Genomic DNA, 25,937 nt, shown 5'->3' with positions numbered 1-25,937 from the left:
TAGTAATTCAGTGCCTGAGACTAGGTTGTACAAAAAATTGAATTTGAATTATGATACATGGTTTCAGTCACCAGTATGGATGTGTTGTCCATCATAAATACATATTTGTTTATGAATGAATTTCTTCTCTATCAATGATGAAGTTTAAGTCCTGTAGCCTAAATAGTGTAGTCTCAGGGGTCAAATTAACACGTCGCGGCCGAAAATTCGATTCACCGGTAAAAAATGGTCGAAAATGACCCCAAAGTTCAGACTTCCAACACCCCAAAACTATCACGGTCAACCAGAGTCTTTCAATATAAAGAGTCAGGTCACGGCACGTTTCCTTTATTTACCATAATCCTGACCAACACATTGTATCGGGCAAAACATTAATCACGGTTGAGGTGATGTCATGATTAGCTAAACTCAGAGAACTTAGCGAGAACATAATCAGGTGAATGGGACTACAGTTGGAGGAAAACAACCTTGACACCGATTTCGAGATGAGTATGTAAGCCAGTGTCGCAATCCACCATGATTGCGACATTCTCTCAATTCAGGGTGATACTCTAAAATAAGTTATATACATGTGTCTGGATTGAGGAATATCCCGCACCCATTTTCAGATCACCCGATGATTGTACTGACCAGTTGAAAAAAGAAGAAATGCTAAAATGAATGATAGAAATATTAGGTAAAGGAATAAGTTACCTGGATCACCATTAAACAACAAACACGAGGAGGTTTCAATTCCAAACAACACTTATTTTCTGATCACACAGATTAATTGGTCACTCGGGGCTTTTTTCGAGATAAGAAACTTTGAAGATATTTTTATCGCGAAATAAGCGTCAAGTGACCCTGAGTTTCACTGAACGGTTAGGCTTTCTGGCTTTTTGCGCCCCATTTCCGACCACCTTTATCCATCTTCCCCAGTCCAATCTCAACATTAAACAGCAGTCCACGAGCTTGTGACTCTTTGATCCCAGCCAGGTCTTATGTGTCAAGACGCCTGCATAGTATCCTGGTACTTACAAAAGTAACAACACAAGTCGTGGTAGGAGACGGTTCAAGTTTATTCAAGTACGAGTTTTACAATTATGGCTACGTCTCATAATTCAATGCACGACCAAAATGATGCCAGAGTACTGGCTTATTTATGCCATCAGACACCTGCCCTCGCATTCTTTTTTGCTTTCGAAACGGTTTCCATTTCCTTGGCATCCTCCGTATGTAAATTGCTCACACTGGCCCTGTTTACTGTTGAAGCCCCACACACGGAAGCTTGCCAAGCACGGACCAGTCTCCAGAGGCAGCTTACATGTATTTGTGGCAGCTGAAAAGTAGTGAAGGATTCCATTAAATCTGATCGTTTCTTTAACGGCAAAAGAGAGGTTTCAGGAGGAAAACCTGCTCGAAGCACTAACCAAGATTGTCAATGATGTCCCGAGACACGAACATAATATTGTGCTGTCAATTTGGCTAGGAGCCATCCTAAACTGCGTGGACTGGAATGTAAACATGTATGGACCCTCTCAACGGCTCCGGGCCATTCGCAGTCGTGAAAAGACATTGGCCAAAGCATTGATAAGCTGATGACGTGCTTAATAGAGCAAATATTATTCCAGTAATAAATTGGAATCAAAGAACACACCGATCCACCAACAACAAAATAATGCTTTGGGCCGGGAAAAACTTACTGTGGTCGGGGACACACCGACCAATCCAGGTCCCTTTGTCACCACATCTTTCTTTTGGCTGACAGGACCATTTCGCTACACATTTCAAAGCCTTGTTCTCTGAATCACATTTACTGGCGGGCTGCAAGTAAGAAAGGATAGCCTTTGGGATGAAGCATCCTTGCATTCGTGGGTCAGTTGCATGCTCCTACCTCGACTACAATTAAGTACCACGCCCTTCCACGTAAAATGTCGTGAAGCTCGCGGTGGAGTTGAGATGTCGCAGTTAAAACAGCTCCTATTTGACTATCCTGGCAATATGTTGTGACCCTGTTCGTTATGATCCCATCATATTGCATTATCAGGAATTAATTACAGGGGTCTGACATTTCTGTCGCACTGGTGTAAGTATATTTTGGGGCTTTAAATGACTTCTGTACAGCATATCCGTCGAATCGACACTCGCACATTGATATGGCCCTATCAAAATACAATATCTGAACCTCTTTGAAAAGCATTTGTAGAAATGGTTTTAACTAGCAATAACTTATTTTGGTTACTCTTTCTATACTTTACTTAGCACGACGTTTCTACCAGTGTTCCCTGGTCGTTATCACGTGTACAAGGGATTGGCAAGGGTTTGGTGTTATATAGCAGACCAGTTACTTATAGTATTTAACAGTCTTGCGTTTTCATTGTGATGATAACAAGTATAAGTATAATTCTTGCTTATAAAAACAATTCATAAAAGTTCATTCTTTATTAAATGTTTGGTACATGAAATGGGTCTCGTATGTGGTATGTGGTTTAGACGCTGCCGCTATACTTACACAAGCCTCTTCCTCAGTTCTTGCGAATATCACCAAAACACAAGCCTGAAAAGCAAAAATAATATTTTTGAGAAACTACTAGACTAGAATAATCTCAAAACTGCTTCATTCTGGCTGGTATACCATTTTTGTAACTCTATCTGAACCACTAATCCCGAAACACCAGTAATACATCCGGGATTAACATTCTAAATTCTGCATTTTCATAGTCGTCAGAAAAATGATTATCAATTTTTTATGCGATGCCAAAAGTTTAAAAAAAGGTTTGGAGGCAAAATTAAAATGGCTCAGATGAAAAATATTCGACTCATGGCATCAAGTAAATTTAGATGACCACGAACATTTTTAGAGTTCCATCAAAGACAAAGCCAGTCGTACGTTGCATATCGCTGCGCATCTTGACCGTCAAGTGTTTAACTCAATTCATACACCAAGCTGTGGCACCCCGAAGAAGAGAAGAAGAAGTTTTGGAATAATCGCAACACTGACGGATGATTTGCAACTTACCAAGGCCAAGATGAACGCAAAAAGAAATTTCATGGTTCCGTCTGTACAGTCCAGCAACGTCGGGATGGATGACGGTATCTTATCTCCACTCTGTATTTATACACGAACTCTCTTCTGATCTCAGACGGCTGGTTCGATCACACATGTCATGGACGTGATCAGATTACAACCAAAAAAAGTATCACATCTTAAAAAATATATCATGTCATGTCGTTAGTTGGGTCTCCTAACTGCAGACTAAACAGCGCCCCGCAAACGGGCGATTCAAATTGCTATGGTCTGAGATCATGATAACATGCGTCAAAAATATCTCGTTTGAGATGGTCATTACAGGTGCATAAGACAAGTATCGGTTGTGATCACCGCGACCCTCAATCAATATCCAAGCCAGTGATGATTACCGGTTTCACCCGTTTTGTCGTATTATCAAAGGTCGCAGCGATAAAAATTCCACGTTAGTGCGCGCGGCTCTTTCAGAATCTCCGCTGTCATATATGTTATCATTAGGGATGATATACATGTAGTATAATGCGACGGACGTCTGGACTGGTCACACACCTTTATCCCAGGATATCTGACAAGGTGATAATCAGATGGAGCTGGGTAAAGCTGGCCATCTTCGTGTAACTAATACGGACATAGGGCTTTATGATCTCGCGAGGTCATGATGCACAACCTTCTAAAAACGTGCTTTACGAAGGATCTCATTAGGATGATGTCTACACTCCAGACGCAATGGACAGGCAAGACCAACTCTTACGATATCGCCCTCAAAACAACCCTGGAGTCATGAATTCACAGGTGCTGCCTGTGAAATCTCAGTTCTTGATGTGCAGCGATTTTGACGAGAGTATCGGGTCGAGGTTAAATACTACACTCAGGCTGTTAATTCGAACGCGTTCGACTCGAGTATTTGCACACGTTCTTCTTCGTAGTTTGACTACAGTCGAGTTTGTTACTCGGTTTCTACTCGGTTGACATGACGACAACCTGGGGACTATCGAATTTGCTACCAGCAAATTTCGGAATTCTAATGATCATTTGTCTTAACCAAATTTGTAACAATTTTAGTCTTCCTTTATTCAGTTAGGACAACCAGACACAGGGACAGCATTGACTGGCCTTAGTCCACTCATTCAGAATACGATTATAGGTGAGTGTACTGCCGCTGACTTTTTTTGACCCATTACATTGGAATTGGTATAATTTGGATCATAGACGACTTGTCATCCGCTTAATTTTCGTGGGCATTTTTTTGGGGGGGGGGGAATACTTAATTCACGGAAAGATCAATCTTGAAAAAAGAGGATACCGCCAGTATTCAGTAAGCCGCCAAACCAAACATCTTGAGGTGTTTTTTTCTGAAATTTCCGAAAATCGCAAAAATTCAAAGATGCACAAATTGTGCAGATCGAGTTATGTTGGGGCTGAGTGTTTAATTGGAAGCTTGGTGTTGATACCACTCTGGTCCTATTGTAAGATCTCCTATGATGCCAGATGAAGCAGTCAATGAAAAACCCTGACCCCTGATCTCGATGATCTACACCAAAAGAAACGATTGATGGTCAGGGGTCAACATTTATTCCCCAGAGGACAAAGTAAATAAACAGGATTTCAATGGAGGCCCGCGAGTTCTAGGTTCAACTTTTGTAACATTTCGCAAAGTCTGCAAAGTTATTACAATTTGGGCAAAATCCATTCTCTACAAATGGTCGAAAAAACGATGCAAAACAAACAGCCACACTTTCATCTAGCAGAAAAGATGTCCTTAAATGTAGAACTTGTGGTATACAGTCAACTGATCTGCGCAGCCTCAAAATGCATGAGTATGATCACGTCAAGAAGACAGCTTATGCGTGTCAACATTGTGGTATTAGATTTTCTGCGAAGACCTATCTTACTGATCATGAGTTGAAAAATCATTCCGGAGAAAAACCATTCAAACGCAAATACTGTGTGAAAAGGTAGTTGATAAAGCTTGGAATCAGTGAAACCTTGGAACCAGTGATAAACCTTGGAATCAGTCCTAAAAATGCATAAAAACATGAAATAATGCCATTCGAACCTAACGTGGTTACGAATCAACATTTGGAGCTTATTCTTACATGATCAGATCGGAATTTTATGGTAATTTAGAAATCTGTCGCATATCCGATTCAATAGTCTATATTTTAGAACAACCCAGTTGTACTTCGCCTCCAGTGTACAGTACTGATCTCCCAAATATGGGAAGACACGCCCACCACACACCCATAATATGGACCAATAGCGCTCCTCTTATAAATACGCCACCACCACGCTGGGCCTATTTGAACTACGGATCGGTCTGTTCATACAGGGTGATACAGAGAAAATTGGGGGCCTGTCATGCATTATGCATGGAAAAGGTTGACGACTATGTCTAGGCCTAATTGTCTATGATTGACTGATATTTTATAACAAACGATGAATAAAAGAAGCCTAGTCATGTATGTTTATTACCGAAGTTTGCGGATGAAAATTTCCTTCGCCGTGAGCGATTTCTTACATCTTCCAGTACGCATCGAGGGATGCAGAGATCTTTGTGACGTCACCAGTTCTAAGCGGTTTTTTTTATTCACGTGTGTGTTTGTCCTATGATCTCGTGCATCTAGTACCGAGCATAATACTTTATCGTCTATGGAATACAAAACAATCATAAAAACTAATTTTTGCTTCCATTGAAGAGAAATAAAATATTTTAACGACCACAGCGCATTGCCAATTGATGACGTCATCCTCCACATTAAAAATGTTGGCTTCTGAACTAACTGGCAAATTGCTATTAATAAAGTCAGCTGGGACGAGACTGTCAGTTGGGAGGGTATAAATCGTGGAAGGAACGCACCCGATTTCCCGCGCTATTTGCACAGTGATTCCATGGTTTACATTGAATATTCCAAGGTTTATCAGTGTTTCCAAGGTTTCACTAATTCCATACTTTATCAACTACTGTGTGAAAAGGTTTTCTCGGAAGCCCAGGCTTCTACTGCATGAAACATTCCATACTGGTAAAGAGGCATTCAAATGTCAGTATTGTGAAATGTGTATCGATTGTGATAGTTCTCTTGCAGGTCATGAGTGTATTCACTCTGGTGAACAAGGTCGCAGGTGCAAATATTGTGAACCCTCACCGAAAGGCAGTGCACTGAAAATGACTGCATCACACTGCTTTTGACTGAAACCCCCACTGCATATGACTGTCTTAGGCATATCATTTTTTCTTAATATTTTAAAACCACTGATTTTGACTGAAAGACCACTGCAAAGCACTGCCACTTGCATATCATTATGAACGACGTATTTCAAAAACACTGCCTATGACTGAAAGACCACTGATTTCCACTTCTCCAACCAACTCTGATCGAAACCCGTGGCATTTTCAACATGACTGAAAACCACTGCTTTATGACTGTTGAGATTAAGACTTGATGGCAGTGTAAAGCAGTGGTAATTGCAGTCATATTCAGTGTTAAACATCACCCACAATGCAACCTGAGACAGGAAGCTAGTAAGTTTGAATTTGATAGTCAAACATTCAAGAAATCATGGTAGCTCTTCATATTTCTCGATATGTACCCGAATTTCAATATGAGAAGAGGGGAGTTTTAGTCAGTTTGAATTTAAACACATAAGGAGCCAAATGAATGCAAAAAGGGTAATCTAGACAGACATTGAAGTTGTATTTTCAGCAAATCAAGAAAGCTGTAGGCCCTATAGGTGTTGTAATGTATGCATACACTGCAATATATCTGTATGTATCTGCATGCATCTGCTGTAGGCCCTGTAGGTGTTGTATTGTATGCATACACTGCAAGATATCTGCATGGGAGCTGCAATCAACAGCTGATGTTGTGGGCAACAATACACATCAATCAGTCTGTTAGATCATTATTCTACAGGCCGCGTGCAGTTACTTTATTTTGACGTCAATTTGATTTAGCTTCAATCCCTGACATCACTGACAGTAGCTATATGCCATGTGTTGTTTCAATTGTCTAGTAACCCCATCTGACCACTGTCATTATGACAAAGTTTGCAATGACGTAGGTCAAGGACGTGAATTTGTCATCTTTTTACTGTGTCACGTAACCATGCAATGGCGATGCCCTCTATTTGTGCAGATGACGTCATCACTGCCATATTGGACGCAAACACACCGTCTTAAATAGGACAGCAAAAGTAACAGTTGGCTAGAAGTTTTTGCTTTTTCGAACAATTTCTTTGGTTGTCATCAGCACAGGGGGGTCAAGCCCCCAAACCTCTCTCGGCATCCGCGTCTGCATGCCATTGAATAAATTATTCATATTAACACTGAAAATGACTGCTCCCTCCAGGAGGTTTTGGAAATGGCAGTCAAAATCAGTGGTGTTTCAGTGTGGATTCAGTGGGCTGCGAAATATTTAAATTAACACTGAACCCCACTGCCAGCCCTGTGCAGTGGGGAGTCATTTTCAGTGTCCAAAACAGTGTAAATCAGTCAGCCTAATTATTTAATTGAGCACTGCTTTTGACTGCCTTACCACTGCTTTTGACTGTCTTACCACTGCTTATGACTCCCTAACCTCTATTTTTGATTGCTGTATAACTGTATGCTTAGGTAACCTATGACTGAAAAACACTCCCTATGACTGCTTTCCACCGATTTCAACACTGCCATAAAAATGTGAGGTAACACTGCAACCTGACTGAATCCTGACTGATATCACACTGCTTTTCGGTGAGGGAACGTACATTTTCTAAGCCGTCTGATGTTACAAATCATGAGCAGACGCATGTTGGTGAAAAACCATTTGGGTGTAAATATTGTGAGAAGAGATTTGTGCACAGATCTGCCCAAAGAAAGCATGAGCGTTTTCATGGTGAAAAGGCATTTCATTGTAACTATTGTGACAAAACGTTTTATCAGAAATCAGATTGTGCCAAACATGCGGGGGTACACACACAAAATACTGTGGGAAGATCATACGCGTGTAAATATTGCGAGAACTGTTTTAAAGACAAAGATCCAGCTTACCAAACATGAGCGAGCGATGCATGCTGAATTCATGCTTTTCAAGTGTAAAACCTGTGGGAAAGAATTTTCCCAAAAAAGCACCTTGCCTGAAATGAATATATTCATTTAGATGAAAAACCACTGAAGTGTCAGTTTTGTGATAGACGGTTTATTCTAGTGCGTGATCTTACAATACACGAGAACATTCATGTTGGTAAAAAAGCATTTAAGTGTGAATTTTGTGACGAGAGGTTCTTTCGGCCGTCCGAGGTTACAACACATGAACGCATCCATACTGGAGAAAAGCCATTTAAGTGTAAATTTTGTGAAACGACATTTGCTTTGAAAACTGACCGCAGAGAACATGAAGGTATTCATAAAGGTATTCATATTCATAGGCTATTTAATTCTACGTCTTGTGAAAAGAGTTATGCAAGGAAGTCGCACCTCAAGGTTCATGAGCGTAGTCACACTGGTGAAAAACCTTTTATCTGTACATATTGTGGGAAAGGGTTTTCTTCCAGGACAAATCTTAGACAGCATGAATACACTCACGCTGATGCAAAACCTTTCAAATGCAAGTATTGTGAGAAATCTTATGGCCAGAAGGGCCTCCTTTCTGTACATGAGCGGACTCACACGGGTGTTAAGCAATTCATTTGTCAATCATGTTGGAAAAGGTTTTCCACGAAGGCGAATATGTTAAGACAGGAGTATAATCACACTGGCGAAAAACGGTACAAGTGCAAATATCTGTCCTGTGGAAAGCGGTTTTCTGAAAAGCATGATCTGATGAGACATGAATACATTCACACTTGGGAAAGCCCTTTAAATGTAAATATTGTGGCAAAGGGTTTTCGCGGCAAACTGATGTTCCAAAACATGAGCGTATTCATACTGGTGAAAGGCCATTCAAGTGTGAATATTGTGGAAAAAGTTACCCCCTAAAAAACTAGCTTACTGTTCATGAATTCTCCCACACTGGCGTAAGACCGTACAGGTGTAAAGATTGTGGGAAAGGGTTGTCCTACAAGAGCTCTCTTGCAAGTCATAAAATTATTCACAGCGGTGAAAGACCATTTCAGTGTCAAGACTGTAAGAAAGAGTTTATGAGGAAGACTGATCTCACTAAACATGAGAAAACTCATCTTATTGGGAAATGAACGTTTTTGTTGTGAAAATCCGTCCTTGCTTGACCGGTATCTAATTTACCATTATCAAAAATGACCATTGCCTGGATTACTGTTGTCTAATTTACCATGGCCTAAAATGACCATTGCCTAGATTACCGTTGTTTAATTAACTTTGTCTAAATTACCGTTGTCTAATTGACTGGTGTCTGACTATACCTGGATATGTGGCACCTTGTTGTATGTACTTTATATATAACTATGTTGTTTTACAATAAAATTAGAGTTAGAATTAGATGGAATATAAAGTCTTTATCAGCAGCTGTGTGTTTGCATGTATCTCAAACTTGGCTGTTGGTCTCTACTGTACTGTCTGTCAAGAAATGCTGTATTGAGTGACGCAGCATCCTCCTCTTTAGAACCAGGCCCTCCATTTGCTTCTATGCTCCAACAAAGATGTGGAAAAGGAAAGTACTTCTAAAGTACAATTGATAGGCAACGATTCCACACAGAGGGGGTTAATCTTAAGAGAAAGAAGGTATATCCATTTATAGCCAAATGGTATGAGAGGGTTTATAGAAACCTTGTTCCTAGGAAAAAGTTAAACATTTCTTGATACATTACACCTGCAATTTTCATTTTTGATCCTGGGTACAAGGTTGTTTATTAACCCTTGCAGCCCGTTTGGCTTGGACCGTGGGAATATTTTTTTGTAGGAATTTTCATCGTTTGGGAGAGTATTTAGTCACAAAACTGGTTTGAACAACTGGGCCCAGGTGCCAAAATATTATATTACGATCAACAAAGAATTTATTGAATTACACGGGACAAGGCAGGATACATTTGACAAGTGCTGTTAGCTGATGATCTGTGTGATGGAACCAGCCCTATTTTATCGATCAGATGAGAATACACGACTGTATAAACACAGTATATGTAATATGCAGGGTTCCACCCCCATTTTAACCCCCCCCCTAGCGAGTGAAAAACGACAAAATCGGCTGCTCCAAATTCAAAATTTTAAATTTTCATGATTTCCAAGCTCTCCGCCCCCCATTTCCAACTTCTGGAATGAAAAATAAAGTTAAAAAATCCCGAAAAATAAAATAAAATAAAAATCTTAAAAATTAAAAAAATGAAATTCCGAAAAATAAATAAACTAAAAATCTTAAAAAATAAAAAATAAAAATCCCGAAAAATAAAACAAACAAAAAATCTTAAAAATTAAAAAATAATATTCCGAAAAATAATATAAAATAAAAATCTTAAAAATTTAAAAATTAAAATCCCAAAAAATAGAATAAAATTAAAATATTAAAAATTAGAAAAATTAAATCCCGAAAAAAAAAATCAAATCAAAATCTTAAAAATTGAAAAATTAAAATTCCGAAAAATAAAATAAAATAAAAATTTTAAAAACTAAAAAAATTAGAATCCCGAAAAATAAAATAGAATAAAAATCTTTAAAATTAAAAAAATTAAAATCCTGAATATTAAAAATCTTAAAATTTACTTTAATAAATGCTTGAAAAAATAGTTAAGATTGAGTCCAAGTGGTTAGGTGGTCAAAATGGTAATGATCTTATAATTCAGTTGGATGAAAATTGTCTAAAGTTGGTGGTATGAATATTATCTTCGCCGGACTTCCCTGTACTTTTTACAACATTTCTAGAAACTAGGAAACAACGCCTTCATAATCAAAAAGGGTAAAGGCAGTCACTATGTTATACTTCCAGATGGACTTTACTCAATAAAATCTTTCATTGAGGGTTTCAGAAATCAAATGGAAATAGATGGCCATAAGAAAATTGCGTTATATTTTAAACTCCAGGAAACAACCGGCAAACTTGGTATCAGTTGTAGAAAAAATAAACTGCAGTATTGTCTTATCATTACAGAGAAAGTGAAAGATCTTTTGGGGTTTATTGTTCGCAAGGGGGAATTTATTGAGTTGTTAGGAAAACCCGATGAGTACATATGGGGCGACAGGCCAATTAATTTTAGACCGTTCGAATACTTCCACATTTACCGCGAAGCGCCATGATCTCATCGGCTCTAAGTTGGGAGAAAAAAAAAAACATACTTAAAAAATAGGAAAACATGAAAAAATAGGAATGTTGGCAATTAGTGATGACGCCTTTTTCAAAATAAAAGAAAGTAATATAACTCTGGGATTTTTGCGTTTGAAAAATAGATCAGATTGTTTACGATTGGAAAAAAACCCACTGTCGTTTTACCAGAATCAATTTAACATGGTAGTGTGGTTTGCAACAACCGGCTGTGGGGTTTTGATCAACCATCACTTGAACCACAAAATTCCAATGATCAGATCGTTTGATAGATTCCACACATAATATTACCAGATTTGTAAAATTATGAAAAACTTGCAGATCCCCAGCCCGGGAGAAATACATTTTAACGAAACAAATAATGGTATTAACCGGGGAAAGCTAGGAGAGTTGCTGAGCAAGTTTGGTTTAAAATTCGAGTATGATTTTTCGGTTTTTGATGGATGGACTTCCTGGAGTGCTCCAGACTATAATTCCAACATCACAGATCCAGGTTACTACATTAATGACTCAAAAATAATTTTTTTCCTGATGCAGGTTCACGAAAATAAAATGCCTCCGATGTTTACTGCAGATTGGGATACTGGAATGGCTACCTTCAAATATCCATATACTTTCATCAAGTGGCATGTTAATCAACATAAAAATGTTTTTGATGTTATCAAACAGAACCACTGTCAAACGTATCAACAATTCATGATGTTTAAGTCATCAAGTTTTTCAAACCCTGGTATAGAGAGACTGAACGATTCTGTCCGAACATATGTTTACTGCATACTAGGGGCCCAAGCACTCACCAGAACTCCGATTACAGAGGCAACAGCAACTGAATTTGATGCCCAGAAAGAATTTACCAAACTTTTAAAAGACTCAATCAACAAATACGCCGACATTCCTACCTCAATTCAAAGGTATCAAAAATCAATTGCCGAAACCCACACCATATTGGATTATGTCATCGCCCCGGGTTTATACATCATTGGATCCAACATGGTCTTAAAATAGGGAACATAATGAATTACAACAATAATATTTTGATAGCACCTCCAAAAATGAGTATTGGGAAAAATGATATCAACCACAAAAAGAATACTGCACCTCCTTTAATGAAAGGCCCACCCGTAAAGACTTACAAATTGAAAGCGCACGGAGTGTTGCGAAGCACGGCGGATAAAAAGTCCCTGAGGAACAATCAGCACCACTTACGCGGGAAAAAACATTAAGTGGGGAAATAAAAAAAGATAGTTTTGTAGATGATTCTAGCTGGAGCGCCACCGATCATGAAAACATTAAATTTGTTTTAGCCGCTGCAGCCGGTGGAGTTGTCAGTTTAATTTGGTATTTTAACTAATCTAAATGGCTGATGGCGGATGAGAATATATCCCAATGGATGATATTAGTGGTCCTAAAACTTTTCCATTTGAAGAATTCAAAAAAAATTGTTGATCAGATAGTTGATCCAGATGATACAAATGATCAATACAACAACGGTGTTCGACAAGAAAGTAATTTAACTGCAGAAACCTCATTTTCTACTCCCGAAATTCATATTATAAGCTTAGAAGCTAAGCAGTTAATGTTAGACGGAATTGAGGACAAATTAAAAAAATCATTAGTTAAAAAAGAAATGGAAAGATATATATATCTGTTTATTCCTCCTAGATAGAAGATTACAAAAAATTCAAAGCAACATATAACAACTAATGTACACTATTTACATACTTCTAGCTGTTGTCAAAAATATGTAGTCTTAGGCACGGAAAACATTTTAGATAATTAGCCTAAACATTCCAGCACTGTGCTGTGATCCGAAGAAGTGCTACATTTTCTTCATAATCAAAAGCGGAAAGTTGTTTCCCGAGCAATGTTTCTGTGAGTTCATCATCGCACATGTTCCACAGTGCTGTGCTGAGTTCAACTGGGCATTCATTTTCAATTTGTTCCCAAAATTTCTCACGTTGGGAGGAAAAACCTGAACATCCACAGACGCTAAGCAGTTAATGTTAGACGGAATTGAGGACAAATTAAAAAAATCCTTAGTTAAAAAAGAAATGGAAAGATACAGAAACAGGCAGACGTTAACTTGCACCTGAGTTGAAAGAAACCAATGGGGTGTTGTCAGTAAAATTTAAAGATAAGTACTATGTTATTACTGACACAAATGGGAAATTCTATAAGCCTATTACAGTGAGAAAAAAAGGGAAAGCAGTAGCTGATTATGTTAGTTCTATTCTCCAAACACCTGATGGAAAGGTTCCAACTAGGGATGATTTTAGGAAGAGGGTTACTAATGTACCATCGGGAGCTGACGCTCCACCACCAGCTGAACCATCCACATCAGAAATTTATACTTCTGGAGTGCCAACTCCCGCTGGAGCGCCAGGTAGACCCAATAACAAGATTGATAGTATAATTGATGCAAATGATGCAGAATTAAGAGAAATTGGGTTTATAGATCTTGTTTAAGAGAAATTAGGACAATAAGGTTGAATGAGAAAAAGATGGCTGAAACGAGATCCAGGCTTATTACTAAGAAATATCTTAATGATGAATCTGAATCACAAAATGAAAGATGGAAGAGAATTTGGAGAGACTACGTTAAAAAACCAGACTCAAAAATACCTCTGAAAGATAGATTAAAATTACTTAATCACTCAAATTAATTGGAAGGCTTAACTATTGAAGCAGTTGTAACTGCGATAATAATGTTTTTCACAACCTTAGGTCTTTCTATCAGTAATTCCTTGAGAAAACCTCCTGGACCAAATCCTCTCCCTCCCAGACCAACTCCCCCAAAACCAGATATACCAGATCGGGTAAAAAGTGGATTAAAGAAATTTGCTAATTGGTTAAAAGCATTGGCGAAGAAATCGGCTGCAGCTCTGCCAGGAATAATAGGTTCGATCGTGTCATTCATTCTGAAATCAGTTGGAGCAGTTGTTGGGTTTCTGGCTGAAAATGTTATTATCCTATTGATGATTGTTGTTAGTTCAATAATCTATGGTTTAATCAAAGGAGTAAAAACGTTTAGGGGGAAGAACAAATCTTACTAAATAAATGGCTACTGGAAAAGTGTTAAACCCCCAAAGAAGCAATCGAGTTCCACTAGGTTTGAAAGCTGAACGTCACCATCACGTTATCACTCACAATCGTCGGCACAAAAAAAGGAAACTCTATATGTGAGGATTCCGAAGTTAAATACTAATACCTTCTTTGTACCTGGTAGTGTTTATCTGTCGGCGGATGTTGTTATCTCGGGAAACAGCAAAAGTTCTGTAGTAAATAATTTGGGGATGAATCTTATTTCAAAACTGACTGTTAAGTGGGGGACCGAAAACCTTCTTAAAATCGATAACTATAATTTGTATGCCACCAACAAAGACTTCTGGTTGTCCAATGAGGAGAGAGAAAATAGAGTTTTTCAGGGAATCCAAAGCAGTAACCTCAGACAGCTTAGATCCAGGGTATCTTTGGTTGACATCACCGGGGAAACCAGCGAGAAGCCTTTGAAAGACGTTTTTGAAAATAAGTACAAAATCCCAATTGACTTTGATTTGCTCTCAACCCACGCTCTGTTTTACAAATTTCCGATTCAGGAAGACGTTATATTTAGCATGACCTTGGCACCAAAAGAGGATGTTATTTTCACAACCACAACTGCGAATATGAATTATCAATTGAAAAATATATGTTTGGAATATGACACTGTTACAGATGGAAGAGTTGCGGGGCAATTACATACTAATTATAATTCTGGATTTTCGGTATTTTACGATTGGATCGATCATTTTAAGATAATAAACGTGGTAACAAATGAAACAATAATTTATGAAAATATCAATTTTCCAAAAAGATCCATCAAAGGAATTTTGTTACTATTTTTAACCTCACATAACGACGGCGAAAGAGACAGTGAAAAATTCGAAAATCCGGGAATTTAAAATTTGAAAGTTATGATCGAGGGAATGGCTAATAAAATATACCATGAAGGAGAGATTGTAAGATCAATGGGAAGTAGCAAAAAAAACATTTCATGTCCGAAGATATTAAGAAAACACACGACTGTAATTTAACTCTTGAAAAGTATTACGGTGATGAGAACTATTTTGGGTTGTGGCTTGATCTGAGAACCACTGAGGACAATAATCTACATGGATGTGGAATAGCTTTGCAAAACACGAAATATGGAATTCAGTTGGCTATCACAAAAGATGGGACTGAAGGCCCGTACAAAATGCACATATTTATTGTTTCAGACGCGCAGTTAAATGTTCAAAATTCTCAGATCGTGAGCGTAATAAATTAGGTGAAACATTACCTTAATTTTGTGGTTTGTAAATGGAGACAATTGACAAGAAAGATATTGTGAACACACTTTACAGAAGTTTTGTTTTATCGGGAATTACGGTAGGTTACAGCATTTTGATGAGAAGATTTTTAAAAATGAAAATTGGAGACCCCAGCCAGGGCGATATCAATGAGTTTCTAAAACTTGGTCTGGTAGTTACTCTTGGTAATTTATCTGCAGAATATCTATACGATAATGGTCTCATACCTCGGAACCCAATGAAATAAATCCCTTTGATAAATGACATTATCTACTACTAGCTCTTCATTGTTTATTTACAAACCTTTTAATGCCATTATTTCTGGCTGCACAAATTGTGGAAAAACTCACTTCGTCTTAGATTTGTTGGGGATTTACTACAAAGCAAATTTTGAAAACATCATTCTGTTTTGTCCAACCTTTGAACACAATGAAACATACAACCGAGAGTGGATTTTCAAAGATAAAAATATCATCATTATTGATCCCAATATTGTTAAGAATAATCTGAATAAATCATTACTTGCTGCCATGGACGTTTACAAAGGTTCAAACACACTTTTCATTGTTGATGACTGTGTCAATTTGCATGACAGTAAGAGAAAATCAAGCGAGCTTTGTAACTTGGCATTCTCGGGAAGACATTATGGAATAACTACTTGGGTTTTGGTTCAAAAATACAACTCTATTGTGAAGGATTTTAGGGAAAACATTCGTATGTTGATACTGTTTTTTAACAAAGATGAAGAGTCAATGAAGGTAGTATTACAGGAAAACGATATAATTCCAAAAAGTCAAAGGGATGAAATTTTAGATCTCTTAAGAAAAAATAGGTCATCAAAACTGATTTTACATTTTGAATTTCCAAGAGAATTGTTAGTTCTTAAATGAGCAGAGAAATATACTCCAATGAAGATTTGATAGTTGTCCTCAATACCTGCTTTGCGCGGAGCGCCACTTAGTGCACATCATTCTTCGATGTCAACTAGCAGTCAGACTAGCAGATAGACTAACTATCAACTAAAGATGAATAAAAATCATAACCCAGTCACCCCCAGTCAAAACCAAGTCACCCCTAGTCAAGTCTTGTCTGAACAAGGTACACGCGCAAAGGGGGATCTAGATGTTTTAGTTGCCACTGGAAAGACAAAATAATTCACTGGGAAGCAATTAATGACCTTGATTATATGTCAGAAAAAGAAATTTTGAAATATCACAGCATTTATCAGAGCAGCTTATCCTCCAGAGTTAGTGACACATTTTATTTAGCAAAATGGCCATCAAAGCTTATTCCTCCTTAGCTGGGTGGATTTTACCGAATTGTGACAGAGATAATCTGTACGAGGATCTTATAAATGATTACATCGTGATGAATGAGTTGGATAGGTGGACTGGTTTTCTCAGTTTGAAGATGGGAGGTCTTATGGCCGTGGCCACAACTAGTTTACTCACTCTCAGCAATTGTAGTATACTAAGTGACGTTTCACATAAAACGTCAACGGGAGCGTCAGCTCCAATAGATGCATTACATTTTCGGGAAATAAATGCAGAGTGGACATCAGGAAACTGCGAACAACTTCAAAGGGAAAGATGTAACAGCCTCTGAATCTAATCTACCCGCTTCACAATATACTTCAGTTCCTAAAAAACAAAGATCACCTAAGCAAATTGCTTGGTCTCAGGAATAGGAAAGCGTTCCAGTGAGCTAAAGAAAAAAAAAGAGGGATTGTATTAACGGAAAAATTATCAATACAAAGAATTACCACCAACTTCTGACGGTATAACCCTGGGAGATGTAGCCTACGAAGTAGAGCGATGCTCAGATAAATCTGAGTCTAAATTTAATTATTGGTGGATAACTATACCTTTTACATTCATTGCTGGAATATTTTTATGCAGACAAAGATTTTCTGCAATTAAAAAGCAGACAGTAGTTTCGAAGGGATCAGTGGTTTCAGCTGTATACAAAACATTGAATAAAACCCCATCTATACTACTCATGGAATAAACTAACACTAATGTTGATGAAAGGAGGTTATAGATCTCGTAATTCCCTTTCAAGCGATACCTCACTTGATAATATCGGTCTAAAAATAACAAAGTTATTTCATGTTACATGAATTGCATTAAATTAATCAGTCATACCTTTCAGAGATCACGTGTACAAGAATTAAAGGATTGGTTGTGTTAAACTGTTATTACTCATGATGGGCCCTCCAGACTTCACTTCCGGTACATACAACCTTTTCCCTAGTTACATTACTTCAATTGGTTGCTAGGTTGTTAATGAACCGATCAATTATTCCTACTTCCGATTCAACGCGAAAATAATTTTCAGAAAATTTCTCGCGCAGGATCGACGCATCAAAAATGTTTTTCAATTCATCTGCGCACTAAGTGATTCATTGAATGGAGTGCCAACTCACGTTGGAGTTCCCGTTGGGATTCCCACTGTATAAATATTTCATCAGTCAGAGTGATCGCGTAGGATGATTAATGACTATGGGCAGCATAAGAGCTGCGGTTTTGATCTTTTGATTTGGTATATAATATGTATTAGCTGTTTAACAGTGTGGCTGGTGTGATCGGAGCAGGACTTTTAGTGAAATATCTGATGTGAGGCAGGGTGTTTTTTTTTTGATTTTTCGATTTATTTTGATGTCCGGGTAACGTGGAAATGTTAGAAATGTTGAATATCATTTGGAGTGACTCTTGGGATTAACGGTTTTGCGTGAGTAGTTGATTTTAACCCTTTATTATTTAGATTTTTTAGAAAATTAGTGTTAAGGAACTTTAGTGGGTTTTTTTTCGGGGTGTAGAGTATATGTAATATGCTGGTCGGTGCCATAATCAACAGTTTTAGAGTTGGAAATAGGGTGCAGAGAGCTTGGAAATCATGAAAATTTAAAAATTTAAATTTGGAGCAGCCAATTTTGTCGTTTTTCACTCGCTGGGGGGGGGGGTTGAAATGGGGGTGGAACCCTGCATATTACATATACTAAACACCGATGACTAATATCACCGAGTGTGGAGATAAGAGACCATCAGTGCTGCAAGCTGATGATCTGTGTGATCGAACCATCCCTCTTATCGATCAGATGAGAATACACTACTGTATAAACACCGATGACTAATATCACCGAGTGTGGGATAACATACCATCATTTATCTCGACGTTACTGGACTGTACAGACGGAACCATGAAATTTCTTTTTGCGTTCATCTTGGCCTTGGTAAGTTGCAAATCATCAGTCAGTGTTGCGATTATTTCAAAACTTCTTCTTCTCTTCTTCGTGGTGCCACAGCTTGGTGTATGAGTGGAGTTAAACACTTGACTGTCAAGATGCGCAGCGATACGAAATGCAAGACTGGCTTTGTCTCTTGTAGAACTCCAAAAATGTTCGGGGTCATCTAAAATTACTTGATGCGTTGTTCATCTGAGACATTTTGCCTCCAAAACTTCATTAAAAAAAGCCTTGACATTGCATGAAACAATGAGTAATCATTTTTTGTGATGAGGAAACCAGCCCTGTAAAAATTATCTCCTAACCATCCCCTACCAACTAATGGAAAATGCCTTAGAAGCCGGGGGATGGATATTTGATGAGGGGAGAGTTTCTGAGGAATAGTTTATTGACTTTAGCTCTCAGCTTATCTGAGCCAGGTAACCTCCTGCTGAGTTGCTTGACCAAAGGCTGAGGTCAACATATGTTGTTACATAACCGATCTTGCTATCACATCCTCGTTGCCTTGTAGTCTATGGCATGATATACGTTGCAATATTCAATAAAAATATTTTTCATGCAATATTGATTTTTGTTCATTCATCGTTTCATTTTTGATGCAATGTTACACTTTTTTATGCAATGTTAAAATTTTCATTCAATGTGTGTTCATATTTGATGCAATGTTACATTTCTTTATGCAATGTTTACTCGATATTGTTCATTCAATATTTCACATTTGATGTAATAATTCACTTTTTTCATGCAATAATGCTCAAATTTTCATTCGATAGTTGCCCTGATAATTGATCATTCAATGTTTCGTATTCGATTCAATGTTTCACTTTTTTATGCAATAACGATTTCTAAATTTCATAAAATGATCATGTAATATTTGGCAATTATTCATTTAATGTTGGCGGAAACTTTTTCATTCAATATTTTGCGAAAATATTTATGCGAAAACTGCATTGTGGGTAATATTGGAAACGCGGACGCTGATTGGCTAATCTCTTGACGGGGAATAAGACAGACGTTCCAAAAGCTCCATTGTTGTGTACATGCTGTCAATGGCTGTATGAATGAGACCAAACCATACAATTGTGATTGTCGTGACAGGCTCCCTCCAAGCTCGTATCAAACGACTTTGGAAAAAGTTGTGTACAATGTGTTAGTGGTATTGTAATCCTTATGAAAATAACTGAAAGAACACAGCTCTGAGATAAAAACACAACCTTTTCTCTTCACACCTGGACTCTGAATCCTTGAAATGACGCAAGTCACAAATCGCAACAAACCTACATGTTTGATTGTTGACAAATACCATATTTTGGTAATGACATCACCAATCTAAATATAACATTGTAAACTGTCTTCTGATTGGTTGCTAAGGTCGCTAGGCAAATACCACAATGCATTATCCAAGATGGTTGCTCTTTAGCAGACAAACAACATGACCAAGGTAAACATCATCAAAACCTGCCATTTCTAACAGAATCCAATCAGTTAAAGACTTAATTACTAGTTTAACTGATAAATAAACACATATAGCTCATATATATTACAGTATATCGCTCCTATTCCACTACACGAGATTAGCCAATCAGCGTTATCGTTTCTAAGATTACCCACAATGCAGTTTTCGCATAAATATTTTCACAGATTATTGAAAGAAAAAGGTTGCGCCAACATTGAATGAATAATTGCCAAATATTGCATGAAAATTTAATCGTAATTGCATGAAGAAAATTGAAAACATTGCATCAAATATGAAACTTTGAATGCATATTATCGAATGAAAATTTGAACATTGCATGAAAAAAAGTGTAACATTGCATCAAAAATAAAACGATGAATGAACAATTATCCGGGCAATTATCAAATGAAAATTTGAATATTGAATGAAAAAAGTGAAACATAGCATCTAATTTGAAACATTGAATGAACAATTATCGAGTAAACATTGCATAAAGAAATGTAACATTGCATCAAATATAAACACACATTGAATGGAAATGTTAACATTGCATAAAAAAGGGTAACATTGCATCAAAAATGAAACGATGAATGAACAAAAATCAATATTGCATGAAAAATATTTTTATTGAATATTGCAACATATATCATGCCATAGTAGTCGACCAAATTACTTCTAATTTTGCCTCATCAGCCCGAGTGTTATCACTGGTTACGCTGGCCATTAGGTAGATAAGGTAAATATGCCGATCATCACTGTGTGTAGTATCAGCGGGGTGCTTGAAGTTGGAGGGCGACTAAATATTTTACAGGTCTGGTTTCCTCATGTTGACGATTACGAAAACGAATATAAAATGTTAATCCTGGATGTATCATTGATGTTGCGGGGTTTAGGGTTCGGAGAGAGTTGCAAAAAGAATTCATTCCAGCATGAATCAATTTTAAGATAAACCCGGACCAGTAGTGTCTCAACAAAGACTATTTTTACTTTTCAGGCAATTGTTTCGGTGATATTCGCCAGAACTGAGGAAGAGGCTTGTGTAAGTATAGCGGCAGTGTCTAAAACCACATACCACATAAGAGATTCATTCCATGAAAAACATCACATTTAATTAGGAATGAAATAACATCCCGGCTCCATTTCTACTTTCTTGACCTTTCACAGGGAAGAGAGGGGTACTCAATACAGACCTCAGAAATGTGGGCGAGGTAGGAGCATGCAACTGACCCACGAATGCAAGGATGCTTCACCCCTAAGATTATCCTTTCTTACTTGCAGCCCGCCGGTATATGTGATTCAAAAAAAAAGGTTTTGAAATGTGTAGCGAGATGGTCCTGTCAGCCAAATGAAAGATGTGCTGACTGGAGTGGTGGGTGTGTCCCCGACCACAGTAAGTTTTTCCCTGCCCAAAGCATTAATTTTGTTGTTGGTGGATCGGTGTGTTCTTTGAATCCTATTTCTTACTGGAATAGTATTAGCTCTGTTCAGCAAGTCATCATCTTATTAATTAATGATTGGGCTAAAGAAGAATGTATTTCCACAACTGCAAAATGATCCGGGGCCGTTGAAAGTGTTAATGGTCACATTCCTGTTAACGAAGGTTAAGGTGGCTCATGACCGAGTTGACAGCATAATAGAGAGGTTGCGCATCATTGACTTCAACTTTGAGAGTGAATTAATGTCATCTAGTGACAACTTCGATTTAAATTAGGTGACGAACGTGTTCATATTAATAAACTATGTGTACATGTACAAGGATGTCAAAATTTCAGATCGGACCTGTGCATAAGGGGGGGGGGGGACTTATGGAGTCGTTTTCCATGTCGAATTGATTGCCCACGACTTGGATGACGACTTCATCATTATTCGTCTTATGCACGGATCCAATTTGTAATATCAAAAACGATTGTACAGATCCAGGTAACGTATCAATATAACATAGTTCAAAAATTCAGTTACATTGAAGATTTCACTAAAATTTAATGACTGTCAACATCAAACTCAGTTGAAGTGAGAGTGGGAATGGTAATGGTGCGCAACCTCTCTACTATCATGTTTGTATCTTTGGACATCATTGACAATCTTGGGCAAGGTTTTGAAACTTCCGGGTAAAAGTGAAAAGCTGTGGTTGGTTCTCCTCCTAACTCCACCTGCCGGGCTTTGAGCAGGTTCTCCTCCTCACTCCTCTCTTTTGCCATGAAAGAGCCGAATAAATTATTTTTGAATCCTTCACTTCTTTTCAGCTGCCGCAAATACATGTAGGCTGCCTCTGGAGCCTGGTCCGTGCTCGGAAGGCTTCCAGGTGTGGGGATTCAACAGCAAACAGGGCCAGTGTGAGCAATTTACCTACGGAGGATGCCAAGGAAATGGAAACCGTTTCGAAAGCATCAGAGAATGCGAGAACAGGTGTCTGATGGTATAAATAAGCCAGTGTTCTGGCATCATTTTGGTGCTGCATTGAATTATGAGACGTAGCCATAATTGTAAAACTCGTATTTGAATAAACTTGAACCGTCTCTTACCACCACTAGTGTTGTTATTTTTGTAAGTACCAGGATACTATGCAGGCGTCTTGACACATAAGACCCTGGCTGGAATCACAGAGTCACAAGCTCGTGGACTGCTGTTTAATGTTGAGATTGGACTGGGAAGATGGATAAAGGTGGTCGGAAATGGGGCGCAAAAAGCCAGAAAGCCTAACCGTTCAGTGAAATTCAGGGTTACTTGACGCTTATTTCGCGATAAAAATATCTTCAAGGTTTCTTACCTCGAAAAAAGCCCCGACTGACCAATTAATATGCATGGTCAGAAAATAAGTGTTGTTTGGAATTGAAACCTGATCGTGTTTGTTGTTTAATGGTGATCCATGTAATTCCTTTACCTGATATTTTTATCATTCATCTTAGCATTTCTCCTTTTTTTAACTGGTCAGTACAATCATCGGGTGTTCTTAAAATGGGTGCAGGATATTCCTCACTTCATATTGAAAGACTCTGGTTGACCGTAATAATTTTAGGGTGTTGGAAGTCTGAAGTTTGGGGTCATTTTCGATTATTTTGACCAGTGATCGGGGAATCGACTTTCCGACCTCGACGATTAAATTTGCTGGGTTAAAGGTTGGCCAAGCTAATTGTGCACATTGTGCTCTGCGACGTCATCTATCTTTTGGACAACTTTCATCTATGATTGATCCATAATTGTAGAGAAAAGTTCGTGTTACCTCTCCCGAAGTCACCCGCTCAACACTTTCCGGGAACGTCGAGATGCTCGAGCACCACAACCTCTACATCCGGGGTCTACTTAATCAGCATTCAAAATGGCATCAGGGCAAGTGACCATTTTAGGGCGCAATGACCCCTGGGTAAACGAGGTTGCTCGAGCACTGCAGTTTGATCTTTTTTAAACTAATGACGTCATGATGTCATAATAAGCAATCACTGGAGGGCACACACTAGTAATAAAATGCTAAAGCATTAACCAGTTAATTTGGCGACATCTAGCGGCTCATAACTTTTTCTCATAGCTCCGATGAAAGTAATACCCGGAGGTCTAATAGACCTATGCCAGTTCTTCAAACCATATATTTTTTGTGAGTTGCTATCAGAGATATTTTAACATGCCTTGTAGATTGTTTTGCCATGTGTTCGACCAATCGGTTCCTATGCTGGTACCAAAATTACTTTGTACGATAGATCACGGTTCGTTAGTACGAGGAGCTGTCTTAACCTGTCGACCGCCAAGGACGTCTATTTTCGACTTTGGCGGTATAAGAAAGGTCAAGATGGGACCTGAGTGCAGGATAATGTTGATCACTCGATCACAAACAAATTGTCGCAAGGCGGTGGAGGAAAGTTGCCATTTGCCTTTTTCAGAGGTAGAAAACAGCACCTCGTAGGGATCCAGCACAATTGCTAGGCCTGCAGTGTAAGGGGGGGGTGGACAATGGGCCCAGGCAATGTTTTAAACTAGGTTTATGTACACGAATTACATACAAAACAATTATTTCATTATCAACTGGTTGCTGAAATGTCAAAATGCTATTGCCTCCCAAAAGTGTTAAGAAGACTTGAGAACATATAAAATTTGAAGAAATCAGCCCTGCAGTTTTTTCGCCGTAGCCCAAAAAGACAGTAACATTCTCGTATAGCGCGAAATGTCATCCTTCTGTCGAGGAAGGGGAGCTCTTTAAGGGTTCTAGACTCGATTTATTTTCGACGGCATTTAAACACCACTCCAAAGGCACGTCTAAACCGCCGACCCGTTGCGTAATAGATAAAGAAATTGACAAAACTGTTTCAATTGATTAGAAAGTATCCAATAGCGAGAGCATTTCATATGCACAAAAGTCAATGGTGAGACCTGAGAATGATCGAAGAACTGCAGGTATTTGGCAAAGACCACCAGGGAGCTCTAGTATTATAAATACAACCACCACAATGACTACTCGAAGTGTAACCATATCCATGTGCTTGGCTCGCCGTGTGTCATTCCTGCCGAGATGAGAAGTGGTCGCCTGCTTGAGGCTAGACGCAAGGGCCCAACGCGCCGCGTAGCGGCAAAAAAGCGAAGCTGGCGAAACATTTATAACGGGTCACCGTCACTTATTATTGGACTTATAGCGCATTTACGGGGTTGCAACTATTTTGCTTTATAGTGTCACCAGGAAAGAAAAGCATGCGACCTAACGCCGATCTATTTGTATAAAGTGATAATTGGAAGGTATTTAGTAGGAAATATCAATAAAATAATCATTCCATGTCGTCTTTTGAGGGCATTTTTGATTGTAAAAAATATATGTGTACGTCACCGTAGTCTCTGCAATGATAATTTTATCAGAGCAGTCTCGCGCAAGTAGAAGTTCTTTACCTGCTAGTTCTTCACTTATTAGTCTCAACGTCTGGCGCAAAGCCAGACGTTTTCCATTACGATTTCACTACGATGTTTGACAATAAGGAGCAGTGCGCGAGATATGCTAATGAGCAGACTTCCCTCGCTTGAGTTTCTGAAGAATGTTCCATATCGCGCTAAGCTCATCACTGCTGATTATGACAGGCGTGCAGTGGTAGGTATCTGCTCCCCAACTTCCACCCTAATACGGTACAATAAGTTACCATTTGATGAGAATGGGACAATGCCCTCACTGTGTATGGAGTCATAGGGATAAGAAGACATTATTCATTAGTGTTGGTACAAGTGATTTTGCCCAAAAAGCATGCGCATTCAAAAAACAAAATATGCAAGGTATCACGTACATGACCATGACGACGTGCAGAAAGTGCACTGGCCAGTGCATACCCTATGGCTATGTACTAGTAAACATGGTAAACATGAACAACATCATTATTCATTGGCAGTTCATTTTACTCCGAGCTTTTCCTGAAACATATTGCCATGATGATTAGGCCTACCATGTACCATGACCAATAACGGCACTAGATCATAGATGTCAACAAGTTCACATGAACCGTATAATCCCGCATGGCGCATGTGGGGCATGCATCTAAACCAAAGCCCCAAAATCACTTGTTTTGGTCTATTTCACTTGTGTTTCCCCCGTCTCCCAGTCCATAATACATTTACAGTTTACAATCCCCGATCATGGCCCAACAAAAGGTCATCGGTTGACTAAAGCCAAGGAACACAACTGTTCAATGGATTTATAGTTGAATGCGATCAAACTACGTCTTTTCAATCGTGG

At 38.4% G+C, this 25,937-nt stretch overlaps 2 protein-coding genes across 2 annotated transcripts; one reads left to right on the top strand and one right to left on the bottom strand.

Moving 5' to 3' along the window:
* Positions 1 to 1,037: 1,037 nt before the first annotated feature.
* LOC135497926 (kunitz-type U1-aranetoxin-Av1a-like) lies at positions 1,038 to 3,084 on the bottom strand. Its single transcript, XM_064787958.1, has 4 exons — positions 2,999 to 3,084; positions 2,492 to 2,536; positions 1,683 to 1,803; positions 1,038 to 1,318 (listed from the first exon to the last, which is right to left on the bottom strand). The coding sequence occupies exons 1-4, from the start codon at positions 3,029 to 3,031 to the stop codon at positions 1,140 to 1,142; spliced, it is 378 nt and encodes a 125-aa protein (XP_064644028.1). The 5' UTR covers positions 3,032 to 3,084; the 3' UTR covers positions 1,038 to 1,139.
* A 15,582-nt stretch (positions 3,085 to 18,666) lies between these two features.
* LOC135497928 (kunitz-type serine protease inhibitor kunitoxin-Phi1-like) lies at positions 18,667 to 22,763 on the top strand. Its single transcript, XM_064787959.1, has 4 exons — positions 18,667 to 18,771; positions 21,234 to 21,278; positions 21,518 to 21,629; positions 22,483 to 22,763. The coding sequence occupies exons 1-4, from the start codon at positions 18,739 to 18,741 to the stop codon at positions 22,659 to 22,661; spliced, it is 369 nt and encodes a 122-aa protein (XP_064644029.1). The 5' UTR covers positions 18,667 to 18,738; the 3' UTR covers positions 22,662 to 22,763.
* Positions 22,764 to 25,937: the final 3,174 nt, after the last annotated feature.

This window comes from Lineus longissimus, chromosome 13 (genome assembly GCF_910592395.1).
Source record: "Lineus longissimus chromosome 13, tnLinLong1.2, whole genome shotgun sequence".
Lineage (NCBI taxonomy): Eukaryota > Metazoa > Nemertea > Pilidiophora > Heteronemertea > Lineidae > Lineus > Lineus longissimus.
This window is presented reverse-complemented; position numbering and strand designations above follow the sequence as displayed.

Coding starts and splice junctions, on each gene's coding strand:
- LOC135497928 (XM_064787959.1), top strand. CDS start 18,739: ATGAAATTTCTTTTTGCGTTCATCTTGGCCTTG. Junction 21,279..21,517: donor GAACTGAGGAAGAGGCTTGT/GTAAGTATAGCG, acceptor TCTTACTTGCAG/CCCGCCGGTATATGTGATTC. Junction 21,630..22,482: donor TGGGTGTGTCCCCGACCACA/GTAAGTTTTTCC, acceptor ACTTCTTTTCAG/CTGCCGCAAATACATGTAGG.
- LOC135497926 (XM_064787958.1), bottom strand. CDS start 3,031: ATGAAATTTCTTTTTGCGTTCATCTTGGCCTTG. Junction 2,537..2,998: donor TTGCGTTCATCTTGGCCTTG/GTAAGTTGCAAA, acceptor TTTGCTTTTCAG/GCTTGTGTTTTGGTGATATT. Junction 1,319..1,682: donor TCGGTGTGTCCCCGACCACA/GTAAGTTTTTCC, acceptor ACTACTTTTCAG/CTGCCACAAATACATGTAAG.